Source organism: Molothrus aeneus, chromosome 16, assembly GCF_037042795.1.
Source record: "Molothrus aeneus isolate 106 chromosome 16, BPBGC_Maene_1.0, whole genome shotgun sequence".
NCBI classification, from domain to species: Eukaryota; Metazoa; Chordata; class Aves; order Passeriformes; family Icteridae; genus Molothrus; species Molothrus aeneus.
The window spans coordinates 11,049,125-11,067,142 of NC_089661.1; the positions used below are offsets into that span (position 1 = coordinate 11,049,125).

Genomic DNA, 18,018 nt, shown 5'->3' on the forward strand with positions numbered 1-18,018 from the left:
CAGGCACAGGAGTTCAAAGAAGAGCAACAGAGCACATCAGGGACTGGAAGGAGCAGTAGGAGAGGAAGGATCATGGATGTGCTGCTTCACTGGAGGGGCAGTGAGACTGAGAAACCCACTCAGCCACCAGCAGGATGTAAACATCAGGATGGGAGAAATTATTTACAAACTGTGGGGCAGCACTATGGTTTAAAAAACCTTGCTTAATAACAGGTGCAACACAGCAGAACAATTTTTCTGCTTCATATACCCTACCAGCAAGCTTTGTCTTCTGCAGAAGGTAATGTGCTTGAGCATGATAACAGGATAGCTCTAAGCAGCACAAAATCTGTGGAGTGAATACACCCCCTCCACCTACCCCCACCAGAATAACTGCTGGCATACCCACACACTAAAAATAGGACAGGTGTGGGCATTGCAACAGAGAGCTTTGTAGAGCTTATGAGTAACGTCAGGGCTGCTAGGGAACTGCAAACAAACTGAGGTGGCTTCATCAGATGAAGTTACACAAGGGAGTGTAGGATAATGACAGGGTAACTCACTCTCAGCAAGCTGAGACTCCTTTGCCACCAACAGAGACAGTGGCTGCCTTTAAAATGAAGAAGATCTCATTTTCTTAACATCAAATGGAAAACTTGCAGATTTACAGACACGCTGCTTTAGGTCGAGGAGAGGAATCTCATTTAGAGGCAGGTCAGGCCCTGGTAAAAATTAGAAGTCAAGCAATATAGAAACTTGGAGAAGTGCTAAAGCAAATTCACTGATCTCTAGAGTATTAGGAAAAGTTCAAGTCTTTGAAATCAGATAGCAGCAAGTGCCTGCCCAAGTTCATATAAAACAGAGCAACCCCAAATGCAAATTTATCCTGTATCTGACTCTGGATTCATGAGGCTTCTTGCAGAACTAATGAATATGACAAAATGACTAAAAGCATGTAGGAATAGATTAATTACATCCATAGTTAATGCTTGCCCCAAAACCTTTAAAAAATAACCCTGGGATTATTAAAGCAAAACTATTCCCCTTTACTATGCCCCTAATCTTTGAGGAATTGCTGCTCTTTCAAGACACCTTAAAGCCCCAATTGTAGAAGGAATTCAGGAACACTGCTGTGTCTAATTACAACACTTTCTCTTAAGTTCACACACTATTTTTGTTACTAGCTAATTGAGATTCATTACTTGAGCAGTTCTCCAATATTTTATGAAATTCAAGATAACTGATGAGCTTAGATATATGCTGCACCTTGCAATCAGGAAGGAAACTCAATCTCAGTTTTGGAGAGCAGGGGAAGGAGAAATGCCATTAAATGCTAAAGTTAGTTGCTATTCAGCCCAAGGAGTCAGTCTCTGGAAGGAAGAAAAAAAGACCTGTGTATGTTTGGATGTTTAGTTTATCAGTTACTCTTCATATGTGAAAGCTTAAGCTGTTGACGGTGAAACATCAACACCAGGGCCAAGTTTGAAATGAATATCGATATAGACCAGCAGCAATGAAAATTATTTAAATTCAGAATCAAGTATCAAAAGCCATCACTGACCCTGGCTGAAAAAGTAACCTGTGAGAAGTAAAACAACTTTAAAAGATTATGAAACAACAAAGGAAACTAAATGTGACACAAACCCACTCAAGGTGCTTTAAAACTAGAAACTGTTTTCAACATTAATGAGCACGGTTGTGTTTGTGCAGAAGCTCCTCCAATGGAATCACCTGCCCCAGGAGAGGTTGGATGAATGGGTCTGTGATTTCCTGAAGGGCCACCATCATCTGAGCTGTTTGGCCACAAATCTCAGATGTTGCTGCCCACTTTACAGCCCAGCACCAGCCTCTCCTGGTTCCTTCAAAAATCAGAAAGTTCTGAGTGAATACTAATCCACCTCTTGAGTCCCTTCTCCAGACAGCCTCTACTCCAGAAGGAGTAAAAACTTGATATGCTTTCTACATGTTATTTCTATTTTTACATCTATATAATATATGACATACATTAAAAAAATATCAAACTATTAAAAAAAATGCTTCCAGCAACAGCCCTCGTATTTCTGTATTCTTTGAAAGGAAGAACAACATTTCAGCTTTAAAATCTCCCAGGCTTGGCACTGTTTGTAATAAAGTTTGACTGAGGACCAGGATCTGTTTCCATTGTGCAAACCCAGCAGATAAACAACTGCCCTGGGTTGTCCAGGGCTGTCAGCAGTGCTGCCACCACACTCAGCAAAAACCACCTTGGGATCTGCAGAGTCAGATGATTTCCTCACGCCATGGGAAATTCTGCCTGTCTCTCACTTTTCTGTTTCTGTAACATGCCCTTGGTTTGTATTATTCTAGAAGCATCTTTTTACTTTAAAGAAATCTCTGACATTCTTTGAATCTTGCCTGAATTTAAATTAGGCAATGAGAAAAATAAGATCTATATAAAGAAAAGTGATATGTACTAACAGTATGGCATAAATAATTTCAAAAATAATTGTACCTCAGCACCTTATTTTTCAAACTTTAGTACATGATAAATAGTACTGCGAGGCTTAGGTAATTCACAGCACACATGCAGATAATATTATCTATTATTTCTACTTCAGATGATATGAATCTTGTAGTTTCACATTCCATTAGTGAGGTCTTTTCAGATCTCTCTCTATTCCTTTGATGGGTGATGGAGAAATCCATATGTGCAGATCCATACGGCAATGAACTTTCCAAGCCAAGCACAAGAACAGCAGCTTCTAGGAGAGGGTGGCTTGCCAAGACAAACAAGTTCTGCCAACATTTTAACATCACAGAAGGTCAGTTAGGTTATAATTAAACCTAATTACCATTCTCTAGAATTGCAACATCTTTTCACTTCAAGTCGCCTAATGCTCAGAAAGGATGAATTTTTATTCTAGATTTTCCAAGAATCACATTAAGCAGACAATGGAGTATTCCCTTTACATCTGAATCATCACTTACCATCATAAAGGAACAAGGCATTGTCATCATTAAAAGGAAGAGATTTGACTACTTTATTTAGCCACTAATACGTCATCATTCCTGCTTTTCCCTATTCCTCTGAAGTAATTCCCTATTCCTCTGAAGTAATTGGGTTTTTTTTTCCTTCTGTTCAGTACCACTCTGGGGTTTTTCCATTATTTCAAAATTTTTTTCCCCAGAGTTTTATAACCTTTCTGCTTCAGCTCCCTACTTTTAATCCTCTCTGTATCTTCAGATCTTCCTGTGTGCTCCCTGGGCAAGCTGGGGATCTGACAGCAATAACTTTTCTCTGCCAGCTGCTGCCTTGGAAGAGAACTGTGCTGGGAACCACCTGAACTCATCTTACCAAGGAAAAGATGAGATAAAAATTAGTAAAGCAAAGTCTTTTTTTCTCTCCCTTTTTCCTTTTCACACAGGCCAAGAGAAAGTGAGAGAGGGGGGAAAAATCAGGAGTCATTTGGCTGCTTTTCCTCCATCAGGAGTGTAAACCTGGTCATGCTCTGCCTGGTTTCATTCAAATGAGCAAGGAACTGATCTGGGCTATCAAAGTCACCCAGCTCACAGGGGAGACCCTTCAGCTCCTCAGGTGCAGTAGCTGGGGCTGCAGTTTGAGCTGGCATCAGCTGCTGCTGCATGTGGCCATGCCATCTGCATGGTGAAAAAAGCCTCTCCCAGCTAGGCTGGCCTTCCAACAAAATGGCAATTTGATCCCTCTGGAGACTGGAAAGCATCAAGGACCATTTGTTTTTAGAATCAAATGACAAAGCTGGAGAACTGGAAGACCTGCTCAGCTTGTGGCACACTGTGCCAGCACTGGGGACCCCAGCAGAGGGGGCACAGGATGGCAGTGCTGCCAAGGGGAGCCAGGGCCTTGGTGCAGCCCTTGGAACCCTGCTGCTCTGCTGCAGGGCTGCTCTGCTGCAGGGCTGCTCTGCTGCAGGGCTGCTCTGCAAGCAGCAGGAAGAGCAGGATGCAGTGAGCAGCCCTGCCCTGCACACTGTGTGCCTGATTCCTGCCATCAGTGCTCTCTTCATTAACTCCCCTGGACTGACAGCACGAGGCACAGCTTTGTACAGCTGTGCTCTCCTGCTGCAGACAGTCCCTCAATAAATAAAAATGACAGTTCCAGTTATCATATGGCACGCTGAGTTCCACCTGTCCTACAGGAAATGCACATGCCATCAGGCAGCTCAGATGCCACCTCACCCTCACTTCTGTCATGGAAGGCTTTTATTGTGGGTGGGGCAAAACACAAATCCACAGCACTCTTTTGTTTACTTCCAATTATATTAATTTCTTGCATCTATAAGATTTACTTATCCTCCCACAGATTATTCATGCCTGTAGCCCTGCAAAAGCATGTAGACTGAAATCCTTCACCCACTCAATATGCTGGTGAGCTTGCAATAGGGTTTCCAGAACCTGGATTTTTTACTTCTTAGATTCATTTAAATCCAGTTATTCCTTTTGCAGTCTTACTGGGTTGAAAAAAAAAGGTCTGAGGTGTAAGAGGACTGTTTTTCTATAACTGTAAATTGTTTTTCTATAACTAATAGTGGTTCAAGATGGTCCAGGCACATTTGGGGCTAGAATGGTGACTATGGCAATGTTTGCCTGGTAGTTCAGCATCTTATGACTACCCCTGTTAAGTCTACAAAATTCAAATTGTCTGTTGCTGAAATAATCCCTCACAACCTATTGCTGCACATACAACCCATAGACTCTGTATGACAAGACCAAATGACAGAGCTGGTTTTCTATTTCAGGGTAACTCGGTACAGGTTAAGTGAAACTCTAGAATCAAATTTGTTCAAATATTAGTTCAAATATAATTTCCTATTCTCCCATGTAACAAGACAAAAATCCATAGAGATAATAGTGGAATAACAAGCAAAACCCTACAGCTTGTTCCTTTACTTTGCAAACCTGAAATGCATTATCTGGAGATCCACCATTTACCAGAGCACACACAGCAGAGAGCAGCTGAGCGCATGGTTCAAAGTTATCTGTCAATCCATTTGCAGTTCAAAACACTGGTGAACTGCTCCAGCTGTTTTTCAGATCAAAAATATTATTGTCATTTTGCTATCTCTGCATGCTGAGGGTTATGTAACAAAAATGCACATGTCCCTCTGCCTGGAATGCAATTAATTTCCTCCCTCCCCACTGCGAGTGGTAAGTAACAATTCAGACAGTCTGGATGCTTCAGTTTTGAGCACAGGCAGGGATGCAACCCTGGATGAATTCCACATGGTAACCCACTATTTGTAACATGCCAGTCTTCTGGAGGTCTTACAGCCAGGGTATGTTTTGCAGTTTGGAAAAAAATAAACATTATTTTCCTGTTTGTACATGACCTCTTTACTGTCTGTGGGGTACCCTGAGTGCTTCGCTGCAGGTTTTTAGTTTAAGCACAGACTTTGCTTTATGCTGATATTATAAGTCTTACAATAAGCGTGCTAACTGGCTGAAGGGATTGCTAACAATCTGAAATCAGCCACTATACTTGCTGTACACTTTGGTATGCAAAAATCAGTCATCGTACACTATTAACTTTAAAATAGTGGCAAAATCCCATCTTAATCTACAAATATCCAAACATTCTGCAGGTGGGTGAATTCAGACTCTGTAATGCTTAACCACTCCATGGAATTTGCTTTTATAAAGAGAACAACTGGAAGTCCTTTGCCTAGAACAGAACACTCAAGAAACAAAACTCATTTTCTCAACCCAATCTTTTTTGGAATGTGCCTTTCATCTCTGTAAGTGCAGCAAAGCCCATGATATTTATATAACAATTGTAAGATCTTCAGGACAGGAGCTGCCTTTCTATAAAATGTTTGCACCATACTTAACTTCTCTCTGCTGTTGCTGTAATAGAAACACAATGGGGTGATCAACTCTCCTCCAGGGTGTCAACTGAGATGAAACATTAACTTAGTACTTAACTGCAGCAATTTCCTTTAATGTGTTATTGCTTGGTACAGCTTGCTCTGGGTTACTGGTTTACAGCTTACTTCTGTAGGCAGCACCTGCAGAGGTTTTACTGTTCTTACCTGGTTAAATAGGCCAGAGCCCGCTCACATCCCGATGGCTTTTTGGGCTCCACCTTTTTTATGGGGATTCCAGCTTCCCTCATCAGCTGTTTCTCCTTCTTCTTGCGCTCTTTTTTTAATTTTCTTTCCAGTTTTCTCTTTTCCTCTGGAGTAAGTTCTTCCTCTTCCTCTGCAATAAGCTCTTCCTCTTCTTTTGTAGCCTGAAATAATTAATGTTTAAATGAAGTGTTTAACTTTCTATAGGAAAGTGAACAAAACATGCATAAATATAATTAAAGGGCACAGGTAATATTTAAAACCAGAAAGTTCAGGTTTCATATTTTTACTGTTCACTGTACTTCCATCACCTCTCTGCTATGCCTAACTCCCAAAACTGCAAATGCTGCACTCAGGGAGATCTGTCAAACTGCCCTCTATAGATGTTGACACTGCTCTGAGAACCACAGGAACCTTCCACCTATGTATTAAACATCATTTCTAACACTTCTTGTGCTGTTTGTTCTCCCACACTCGGTCCTGAGGAGGGATGTGATCAGCAGAGGCTGTTTCACAGTGGATGGAGGGTTTGGATGATTTTTCAGCACTCCCACATTTCAGTGGGAGCAGTAAGGTTTCCTGACGATCTTCAGTTTGTGTTTGCTGTGTAACCACACACTTCCCTGGACTGAGAAAACCTCTGTCTGCCATGCAGAGGCTTCATCTCAATTACGCCAAGGGCAAAGATGTGACAACTCCTTCCTTCATCCAAGACCTCTTGGAGATCCTTTAGCAATCTTGAGGAAACACATGCACAATCTTCAATAAACATACACAGATACATATCTCACAAAGGCTGACATTTCTTTAGGTTTGCAGGCAGAACAGTTAATTATTCACATCTAAAACCATATTACCATAAATATATGCATCAGTATATCCCAAATGAAAATAAATATTTTACATACAGATGAAGAGCTTTAAATAGTTTATCTGACTATAAACACAGTGTTTATCCTGGAAAATCCAGTGTGAGATTATGTTGTGTAGAAATAAAATGGTGTTCCAAAGCAAGATGAGATTCATTCCAGGCATTCCCAGATGTCTGAGGGAGGTCCTTGCCAGGTATGGTCCTCTGCTAGAGCCTGGGACACCCATGGAGGCCAACTGGGTGAGAAGGAAATGCTCTTCCTCTTCTCCCTGCTGCCCCCTCACCTGGTCAAGGAATCTGTGACTGGAACCTGAATGCACAACAAGATCAACTGCTTTATGGCAAGAGTGGTTAAAACCACTTCATAAATTCACAAACCCCTGGTGTTACATTAATTTGTGTCAGTCAAGGGCTTTGAAACACAAATCCAGACACAGAGCTAAATAATGTTATTCTTGCTGACATTCAACCAAAGAATGTTAAACAAGGTAATACCTGAATACAATCTTATTTGCCAAAGACACCTGTTGGGGTTTAAACATTTGTTCAGTGTCAATTCACCTATCATCTGAGCTGACTCTGACTCATCTTTTCAGCTTGGTGTTTTCACAGACTGAAGAAAGGTTAAGAAAGCAGAAATCAGAACTAATGGAAGTAGGACACTAAAGTGGAGTTGCTTTTTCTTGTTTAAAATACTTTTTAAGTACTTTTATGGAAAGGCCAGCATTCATTGCAAACACATGCAAAAAAGCAACATATGTTGCATTAGTATAGAAGACATTTTATAGTTCATGCTGAGAACAAAATAATATTTAGGGTGAAGGTAGAATTGAATTGTTACACAGGAAACAACGTTTTCATTTGAAAAGCCACCCTGGTACTTACTAAAATAACAATCCAGCCACACAAAGCCCTACAAAACACTGAGGGTGGTCATTTATAAAGTGTTTGTAAAAGATTACTACAGCAGCTGTCCAACAGACGACACACTACAGTTAATCTTCTTTTAAAAATAATGTAATGAATTTGTTTACTTTTCTGTGAGCCATGAAGCTTTCAAATAAAGTGACTGTGGCACATCATTAGAGCCAGTCTGATAAAGAAGCCTCTGCTTCTTCATACTTACAGTAAATGCATATCTTGGTAACTTCCCTTCCCCCCCTCCCCACATTCCTCGCATTATCAAAAAGCTTTTTATCCTTCTCCCTGACTGCTCCATTAAAAACAAAACAAGTTGCTCCCTCTCTGTAGGTCCCAACGTAAATACCAAGCCCTAACAACGTTTGTTTCCAGCATGGATGGGCTGTGGGCTGTCTGACACAGGAGCATTGTTCTCCTGCAGGGCTGTCCTGGCAGGAAAGGGTCGGGATTTACAGCTGGAGGAACGTTCTGCTGCCCCACAGCATCATCCAGGGAAAACTGGATCAATCAGCCTCTGAATGGGACTCCCAGCACAGGTACTGACAGAGTCCTCACAACAGCTCAAACAACTTGTCCAGTTCCAAATATACTTTTATCCATCCAGGTCAACTTGGTTAATTCAATAGGATGTGCCACAGTCTGTCCTAGACTGGTTTTTAATTTGAAAACCTCAGGTGTTATGTGCTTCAGAAAATACCTACGTTGGTGGTGTAGTCCGTACTGAAGCTGAGGGTGATTTTATCAGTGAGGGTAATTTAATAGCAATTTATATTAAAAAAAAAATCTTCCCCCAAATCTGGGGTCTTGAAAGAAAACAAAACCAAACCTTCCACTGGAATTAAAATCCTAGCTGTATTTATTATTTAATAATCTATTGATGCACCTCTCCTTTCCTTAAATCAACAGCCTGTGATTTTAATTTTGTTTTCCCCAAACCATTAGTGTGACTGTTCATCTGGAAGATGTTTGTGACCCATTTGGATTAAGAGTTTTAGTGTTATGGCATTATTTAAACTAAAAAACCCCACCAACAGGACTTCATTGTTTTGAGGTCATAAATATTCCAGGTTGGCTCCTTCTATATTTATAAAGTGACATCACAATTTGTAGCGCTACAATTTAGCCTTAACTACAACATTGTAAAGTCCCTATTTGAGCATGTGAGACACTTGTTTATTGACATGATAAATTTAAACCACATGCACACAGAAAAACAGCACTTGCTTATTTGCAAAGCCTGCTGAGAGCTACCACACCACCTTGGGTTGTGGGCTCATTAGATCTCAACCTAAACAAGGTCAGGCCAGGTCAGCACACTTGAATGAATGACATTCAGAGGAGAGCCAGTGTTTTCTTGTGATTAAGGAGGTGGGAGTCTTCCACTTGTAAACTTTCCAGAAGGCCTGAAAAGGTGCTAAAAGGGATATTGCCACTGGATGCCATTTTTTGAGTGAAAGGCATACCCCAAATCTTTCACACTTTTGCTCATAAAAGCCCATGTCAGCTTTGCACAGGCAGGGAGATATAAGCAAGCAAATTCCCAAAGTTTGTATCATACCATGTCCATCTGCTGGCAAAGTGCTGTGGGTGCCAATACGCTGCCTTTCATCAATGCCAGTCTCCAACTTTCTGAACTGTGTATAAATATAGCAATATGCTCTAAATAGTCCAAGACATCTGACTCAAAATAGCTGGAGGCTTCAGCTGTAGCACTTTTAGATACCAGTTGAAGTTTTCCATCATTCTTTGTAATCTGGAAATATTGCACAAATTTGAAACATTTTATAAATGATCCTTAGAAGTGAGCTTACAATCATAAATGGGGAGCCAGCTCACACAGACAGGAAGTGTTTAATACTATAAAGCAGCCCTGCTAAGCAATACAGAACAGAGAAATACAACTAGAACTGTAAGAGAAACTAGCAAAAAGATGTACAGTTTCCCTTGAAGATACCTGATCTGTTTGGAGAGTGGCAGAACCAAACTGGTGCTGTTTTTGAGGGCAGTTTTTGTATCTGCATAAAAGCTTCTACTCCCAGGGGACTATGAACTGCAATAGCTGAGCAAGCAGCACCAAGAAGGGAATAACAGCACTAATAACAGCAAACTAATTGTGCTGTGCTTCCACAGAGCACTAAGTGCATTTTTATATTTGCTTCCAGTCCTTGATGGCCGCACACTTAAGTAGAACTGAAGATATCTCCTAAAGACTTCTGTTCCTCCTCCTCACTCCTTCAAAATTCCCACATTTGCACCCCTGGCTGTCCTTAAGCCAGCACACAATAATGTTGGCAGAGTCAGAAACTCTGAGGAATTGCCACAGTGAACAGAATACCCATCTATGACATTCTGCCTTTGGGATTCATCTCTGTAGGTCTGAACTTCCTGCCTGATCAGGGTTTTGGCTTTGCTGCCAAACCTATAGAAGGAACCACAAACCAAGCCACAACACCAAATTCACTATTTATTAGAACCAGTGAATCCAGCTCCTCCAAAACCAATATCCTTTTATCCTTTTCTCCCAGTGCAGCACCAGAAGTCTGTACAACAGCAAAGCAAGCAACAGCAGAAATTCAAAGAATTAAATAACAGTGACAAACATATAAAAAGGACATCAAATTTTTGAACTCCAGAGAGTTCAAAATGGAGGGGAAATGGATTATATGGCTTATTTCATAGTAGGAGCATTGTATCACCTTGTTTGTTCACGAAGCTCATGTTATTTCATAACTTTTAACATAGAGAAATGTCAAAAGGGGCTTTGTTCACTGACCAAGAGCTACTGACACATCATATAATGGCTTCTGCTTAGGAGCAGCCTTTTGCCCCCCAAATGCCCTGTGGACAACATCAGCATGCAAAACGTCCTGTTTCTGCCTCACACAATGCACATGAACCCAGATAAATAACTGGCCATCTGCCAGCCTAAAAACAAAAAGCGGAATCTATAAACACAGATCAAAACCCACAGAGAAGAAAGGCTGGCAGACCCTTAGACAAAAGGTTCATAAAAGAAAGATTGACAAATTATTTACTATCCAAGGCTGGCCAAAGGGTTGTGCTACAACTACAGCTAGAGAATTTGCATAAAACAGTTCAAGGCCATACAAAATTTAAATAATTATTTTCTACTATTTAGCATTCCATGAAAAGAAGAAGTATGACCAGAGAGGGCATTTGAAATTTCATTATCATGCAGAAAGCAAATTTTAAATAAAAAGCAACATGTAGAAGTACTCTTTATACAATGTCTCTAGCGCTTACACAGGAAGACTTTTACAAATTATGTACTGCTCAAAGGAAAATATGACATTTTTGGTAAAAGCAAGGTGTTTGTAGAATCTCAACTCCTCACAACAAAAACACTGCCAGTAATTTATATTAAGTTGATTAGGAAAGCTTTCTGTAGATTCAACCCAGGCAGAGAAGCCTCAAACAAGTTCAGCAGGAAACCAGATTGAAGTAAGAACAGCTTTTTTTTATCTTTCTGTTCCAGGAAAGGATTCTTTTTGTGGTCATGTAAATGTTGGGACTTAGTTGTTTTTTTTTTAAAGCCTCCTTGTGTATACAGCTACAGTATCTCAGGAACACAAGGGATCAGGTAGCACCCTAAACTTGCAGCTGTAATTTAGAATAGATGCACCTTGATGAGTTTGAAACCTGGTTTAATTTACAACTGTGTGATCTTTGCATGTCTCAGATTTACAGCCAATTGCGAAGAGCACATAAAGTGCTATCATTAGCAACTGCTGAATAAGAAGAAATTGAACAATTTACTGAATTACATGAAAGCATTTACAGGCACACAGAATACACAACTTAAAGAATGCAGCTTGTTGAATTCCACTTTATAGACTGTTAGTCCTATAAAGTACATACTCCTGTGTTCTGGCAGATTAAGTTCTGAGGCATAAATTAGGATCGTATTGTATTTCTCATTTTTCTCCACCAGTATCACAGCCCTGAGTACAACAGAAATACTTGAGACACCACCACAACTGCAGACTCGGGGAATGCAGCTTTGCTTCATTTGCAACTACAGTGCGGCCAGGAATTTTCACATATTTGCTGAAGGATTTTGCTTACTCCCCCTACTCTTAATTAAACCGTGTTAAGGAATCAGGAGAACACGGAACTGGAAAAAAAAAAAAAGAACTCCCTCGGAAATCATTTGTATCCACATCCCTGTGGCTTACACACAGCCCTTTTAACCCCTCCCCAGAAACGCAGAGGAATTTTAATAGAAGGAGCACGAGACTGTCGCAGCACTCGGCGCTTTCATTGCCACCAAAGTCGCCCCCTTTAGTGGTGCTGACAATTTCTTCTGAGGCTTAAAAAGGCTTTGGGCTGTGAGAGGAGGTAGAAGCAGAGCAGAGGCTGTTTTGAAATCCTTGCTGGAGAATTAGAAAAAAAATAAATAAACCAACCCCAAACCACGAGCTCGATCTCCTCCAATGAAAGAGGTACCACAGGGTGTAGGCAGGTTGCCAGGCGAGCTCGGCAGCGTGACCGCACTGCATTGAGTTTCTTTAATGAAAGCCAGGAAAGAACACATTACACAGTGTTTCTTCTGAGAGCCAGCGAGCCTCCAGTGATTGAAATCAATAAAAACAGTCGGCAAGGGGCCCAGTGGGGGAAGAGAGAAATCTCCACTACAGCATTCAGTTTGCTTTCCACTTTCTCCCTCCCCCTCTAAAGTTAAACTCCGAAGATCACCATGACAAGCTACTTCGCTTCCAGCGCTGGGAAGACGCTGGTGGGGATTTAAAGGAAGCGAGCGCTTTCCTTCGCCTCCCTGCCTTCGCTCTCCCCCCAGCGCGGAGGAAATGAAAGGCTTGTTCGGAATTTGAATCCCGCCTGGAAAAACTTCATTGGACAAGTGCATCGTTCTGCATTTCAGGAAAGGGATGGATTTTACGGTCAGAGAATGCTAAAAGGTGAGAGGGAGAAGCAAAGCAGGAATCTGATCCAGCCGGAGCCCACGAACAGGGTAGGATGTCCAAGCCGGCGGAGGGGACCTGTGGAGCTGCGGGACGGACTGCGAGCAAGTGCCTGAGATCATCCACATCCTGAGGCACCTGGAACGCCGGAACACGTGACGGACACGCCAACCCAGGTAAGCAGAACCTGCTTTTGACAATCCCCCGTGCCGCGTCCGAAAGCCCAGAGACCCTTGTGCTCCAGCCTGCACAGTCTGCCCCACGTCCGCCCTCGTTAACCTCGGGCGACTTAACGCTAAGCTTGTCCCGTCTGAGAACCGTGTCAGGCCACTAATCCTCACTGAACTATAAACCGTGCACAAAAGCCCTTTGTTTACCCGTTTTGTGTTGAATTTGCGAGCTGACAAGGTAGGACAGGGCCATTGCGTAAGTGCAGCCCCCCCAGGAGCTGCCGCTCCACGCGGGCCCGCTCGGAGCAGGGGAACGCGGCTGACCCCGCACGCTGGAGCTGCCTGTGATCTATCTGAGAGAGCGCCACTAATGGATTTCTAATATGGTCCATATTTATCTATTTTATTTATGTATTTTAATCACCATAGCAGCCACATACAGAACATACTTGCACCGAGTTCCATGTGCTGCCCTGCACCGCGACTTGCAGCGTGCATGCACGGGGGCTAGGCTGATTGTTTTGTCAGAAAGAACTTGGCAATCAGTTGTTAACACAGCCAAGGGGGATTTCTGGCACGTTGTTTAGGAACGACCGACACAGGTTTATGCAGCACGTGTGTATTTGCCCTTACCCTAATGCAAACAGGCTTTATCCCCAATAAAAATGGGGAAGGCACAGATAACAGCTGTAGATTACAACATTCTTCTCAAGTTTTTGGCCAACTTCAGATGATTTACGTAGACCTCAGTGAGACACAGAGAGTGAAATCAAAGCCTGCCTTCCGCAAGGCAAGCAAAAATAACGATAACTCCATCTCTTCTCCAGCAGAGACAGGAATTCACTGGGACAGATAATAAATAGGTGCCTGTGGAGCAAGAGCAACAGTGCTTGTCCCCCTCACGCTGGTCATCAGGAGATGTTGACAGCAACACACATGCTCACTGCTGGAGAGGGACTGGATGCCTCCACTGCCACTTAAATGTTTCAGAACCTCTTTATCCACAGCCTGTAGGGCACAAAGTCTGAAGGTAGAGAGAAGAGACTCCAGCTCAGTACCAGCAGACAGAATGCAGGAATTTAGTACAGCAAGTGCAGATGTGCATCTGCAGGTGCAGCGTTGCTCTTTCCTTGGAAAACACACACTGATAAAGGGTCATTTTGTTATTTGCACGTCACACAGAAATGGATGACGCACCCACTTAAAGAATGACTCGGAGAACACCCCCATGACCAAAAGTAAATGCCGTAAGTTGAAGCATGAACTGTTCTGATAAAGCTACAAAAATAGCTGAGGCAGTATTTAAATAGTAAGAAGTTTCTAGACCAATTTATTAATCCAGTTTTGAACTTTTCACACAAAAGGATTCCAAAATTATAGCTGAAGGTGTAATTAAAGAACAATCATTTACAACAAAAAAGCAAAGTTATGATTCATAATAGAATAGGATCCTACATGGAGTTCTGGGCATACCCACAGACCCACAATTCATTCTGCAGAGTCAGTTCTCTGTTTAGCCTCCCCTGCACAGATCCTTTGCAGAAATGACAGCACCTTTATAGCTCAGGAATCACAGCAATCATTCCCACACCAATCAACAAGTCTGCTTTGCACTGCTCTTGGAGCTAAATTTATCCTTATGCAGAGGAACTCATTAAAGTCTTTATTTAACATTTCAGACAAGGAAAGCTCAGGTGGGACTTACACAACACATACTGCTTGTACTGACATTCTCAAGCTCAAGTGATATTCCTTCCCATTACTCCCTCATCAAAAATAGAATTATTACCTTTAAAATGTGGGATATTTTTGTTCATAGTGATGCATTTTTCAGGAGCCAAGTGGCATGAGTGACCACTGTTAATGGAATATCTTCTTTTCAAGCACACAACATAGAAAGAAATGTATTTTCTCCATCAGAAGTTGTGATCAAATATGGATATTCTAGCAGTCATACCAGGGTTTTTCAGGCCTGTCAATGTTATTATAGCTGATTCTGTGCACAGTGACCTATCCTTCAGACTCTGCCTCTGGAAGAATCCCATGTTGCTTTGCTGAGTTGGGTACAAAAGAAAAGAACTATTGGGAACCAATTCCTCATGTTTCTATCAGTCTTGGAGGTCCCAAATCAATGGGAGTACTTTGTCCTCAACAATGAAACACATCTTCATCAAAAGCAAGAGTTCCTAATAGTTCATGGCAATTGTCCTTACAGCAATCCTTGTTGGTAAAAGAGCTGTTTGAAACCAGTCCATAAGGTTTTGAAACAGTCAGAAAACTAGATGGAAGTATTTTAAAGGTGGAAGGACTGACACTTTGTTTTAATATCCCCCATGTAAGTCTTTATGAAGGAAAAGATCTGTGATTATAAAAACCAAATTGAATGGCCATTCAAAAAATGCTGAAATTCAGCATTAAGGGTGCAAACACAAGAGTCTGTTGAACACCTGGACAGCCTGTGTTCAGTGAAACAATATTCACGCCTGCACTGGGGGGAAAAGAGTGTTGCCATCCCTTTCAAATGAACATGATCTGACACTTCTTGAATATGGTAAAGCTTCAAGGTGTCTCCTTTCCTATTTATACCAGTGGTTCATGTTCACAGTGCTGGATTCACTCAGCTGAGTATATTTAGTTTGCTCAGTCTCAAATTGACAGCTTCTCTGTAATGTACCCATTCTGACTTAAAAATGGAACATAATTAACATACAGCTGGAGAAGGTACATTTTTGCCATTTATGGGAAAGATTAGTGAAGCTGAAGATTAAATATTAAGTAGAAAATAAATGTTATTGGTCCATAGGAAAGGTGGTTTTCCCTGCAATACAAACAGGAATCCTTGTATTTGACTTAGGAAGACATTTTTTGTTAAAAACAAGATCAACAAAACCCATAAAAAACTTCATACCTCCTTACCAACAAGTTGTCACTGTCTTCAGCTGCAGTTAACAGGATGTATAGCTACAGGGAATGAATGTCCTGGGACATACACACTACTCTCAAACCCTCCAGATTCTCTCAGACCTAGCAGAACTTTTTTTCCTGAATTTCTTAGTAAAAACCAGCACCAGTTTTACTCAGTTATACCAAGACCTTCTTCAAAACCAAGCAAAATATTCCAGAATTTGTTTGATCCATACCTGCATTTATATACACTCAGCTGCACATGCACACGTAGGCAGGAACACGCAACTTTCAATTTGTGAGAACAAGACCCAAGAGAAGACACTCAGGGAAATGGAGTGGGCAGGATTCATTTCTTTAGCAGAATGTGATCATTTCATGATTCAGTCACCCTAAAATAGACACCCACAGCAGCACTTGGAACATGAGCAGCCTCTCAACTGTCCTGCACCTTCATCCCGAGCAGTATAAGGGTATCAATAACCTGAGCACAGGTTTGCTTTAAAATCAGCTAAATAGTTTGGAAGACAGAGAACTGGACTCTCAGTTTGGTTGAGAAAAGAGAGACACCTTAAACAAAATAAGGAAGAAATGTGATGGGCATTACTGATTTCTGCATTTGACTTCCTGCCTAGTGATAACCAGAGACGGATGATTGATATTGTGACAATTAATTTGTGTGAAATGATCCTTTTTCTAAATATATGTCATTTCCACTAAGAAACCTTTGAACACCTGCATGCAGAATTAGAAAATGTTTAAAGAAACAAGTACTATAAAACTGTATTTCAAGCACAGCTCAGTTGCCACTGAACATCCTGTTTGAAGAAGTTCTTTCTCAAGGAGAATGGTAAGGGAGGAATGTTTTTAAGAGCTGGCATGAATTACACAATCGAACTTTCCTTCAGGTCTGCGTGCTGCTCTTCAAATCCCCATGAGCAAGTGCAAGTGGTACTTAACATGACTGGCAGGGAGAAAGAATTTGAATTTGTTTGTAAGTTTAAAATGGTCTCCTGAAAGTTCCTTAAGAAAATTCCATCCATAATTTTGAAAGTCTTTGAAAATAAAGTGCAACACATTCAAAAATCCTATATATTTAGCAATGCTTTACATGCTTTCTGTTCTTGTGAGATCTCTGGTAACTATACATCTGTGATAACAACTTTTAAGCTCTCCAAATTTATCACACAGCTGAAAATACTGAAATGACATCTGGTTTTTATAGCATCAGGTGTGCCTTCATTATGCGTTTGTGAGGCAGAGCAGAAAATTGAAAAACAATTATGATTTAAGAAGCTAAATTAAAACCTGTTGACTGTTTAGTAAAAATGCTCCATAAAACCTGTTTGTATTCCAGCATACCCCACTGAAAAGCATCATTGTAAAAGCAGCACAAAACAAGGTGTTGGTAGTGTTTGCTTATTTTGGAATTAAGGCATCTTGAAAATTATCCTAAAATCAAATTGTATTAATTTGCATTTCAATAATAAGTAGCTTAAGCATATTTATAAAATAAGTACTAGAATTTACATAAACAAAATTTACAACTCATGATAGTTTTAAAGTCAGGCTTTACCTGCTGAATTTGTATTTTACATCTTTAATAAACCAAGTATAAATACAACAGGAAGCAACAGATGCCCACGTAATTTTAAAGTTAAGTACAATACAGAATGGAAAACTACAGATGAAATAATATGTGAAATACCAGAAAGCCTAGACTCAGCAACAGGAGGATTAAGCTTATCACATACCTGTTCTGTTATCATGTAATTTTGCAGGGATCAAAAGAAAGTGTTAAGATAGGACCAACAAGGAACTTCTTCATGGCACACAGGGCAGCACAGGACTGGAGATGGCCATGAGAGAATGCAGATGGTCAAAGGTAAAGGTTTGAGTTGTTACTGAACCAAGAGTCAACATTTCCATAGTGCATAGGGATAATGGCTACAGTGGGATTAGACTGCACAGCTTAGGAAGTGAAGTAGTTTATGAAGTAGTTTATCTCCTTTTAAAAAGGAGAGCAAAGGAAGAGAGAGAAACAGCAAATGGAAGGTCTATCTCAAAGGAAACCCTGATCTTCAAAACAAAATTTTAAACAATTAAGTAGTCTGGAAAAAAGCCAAGATGTTATAATTCATTGTTGAATGGCA

The 18,018-nt window shown here is 41.0% G+C and overlaps 2 protein-coding genes across 2 annotated transcripts in view; one reads left to right on the forward strand and one right to left on the reverse strand.

Moving 5' to 3' along the window:
- The window catches only part of C16H7orf50 (chromosome 16 C7orf50 homolog), a 120,176-nt gene that overhangs the window by 18,286 nt on the left and 83,872 nt on the right, over positions 1 to 18,018 (reverse strand). The window contains exon 3 of the mRNA XM_066561163.1: positions 6,024 to 6,223. Coding sequence (XP_066417260.1) covers positions 6,024 to 6,223 — 200 coding nt within the window. The remainder of the gene's footprint in view (positions 1 to 6,023; positions 6,224 to 18,018) is intronic.
- Positions 12,629 to 18,018, forward strand: part of GPR146 (G protein-coupled receptor 146) — a 48,725-nt gene continuing 43,335 nt past the window's right edge. Inside the window, exon 1 of the mRNA XM_066561124.1 lies at positions 12,629 to 12,967. The gene's annotated coding sequence lies outside the window, so the exon portion shown is untranslated. The remainder of the gene's footprint in view (positions 12,968 to 18,018) is intronic.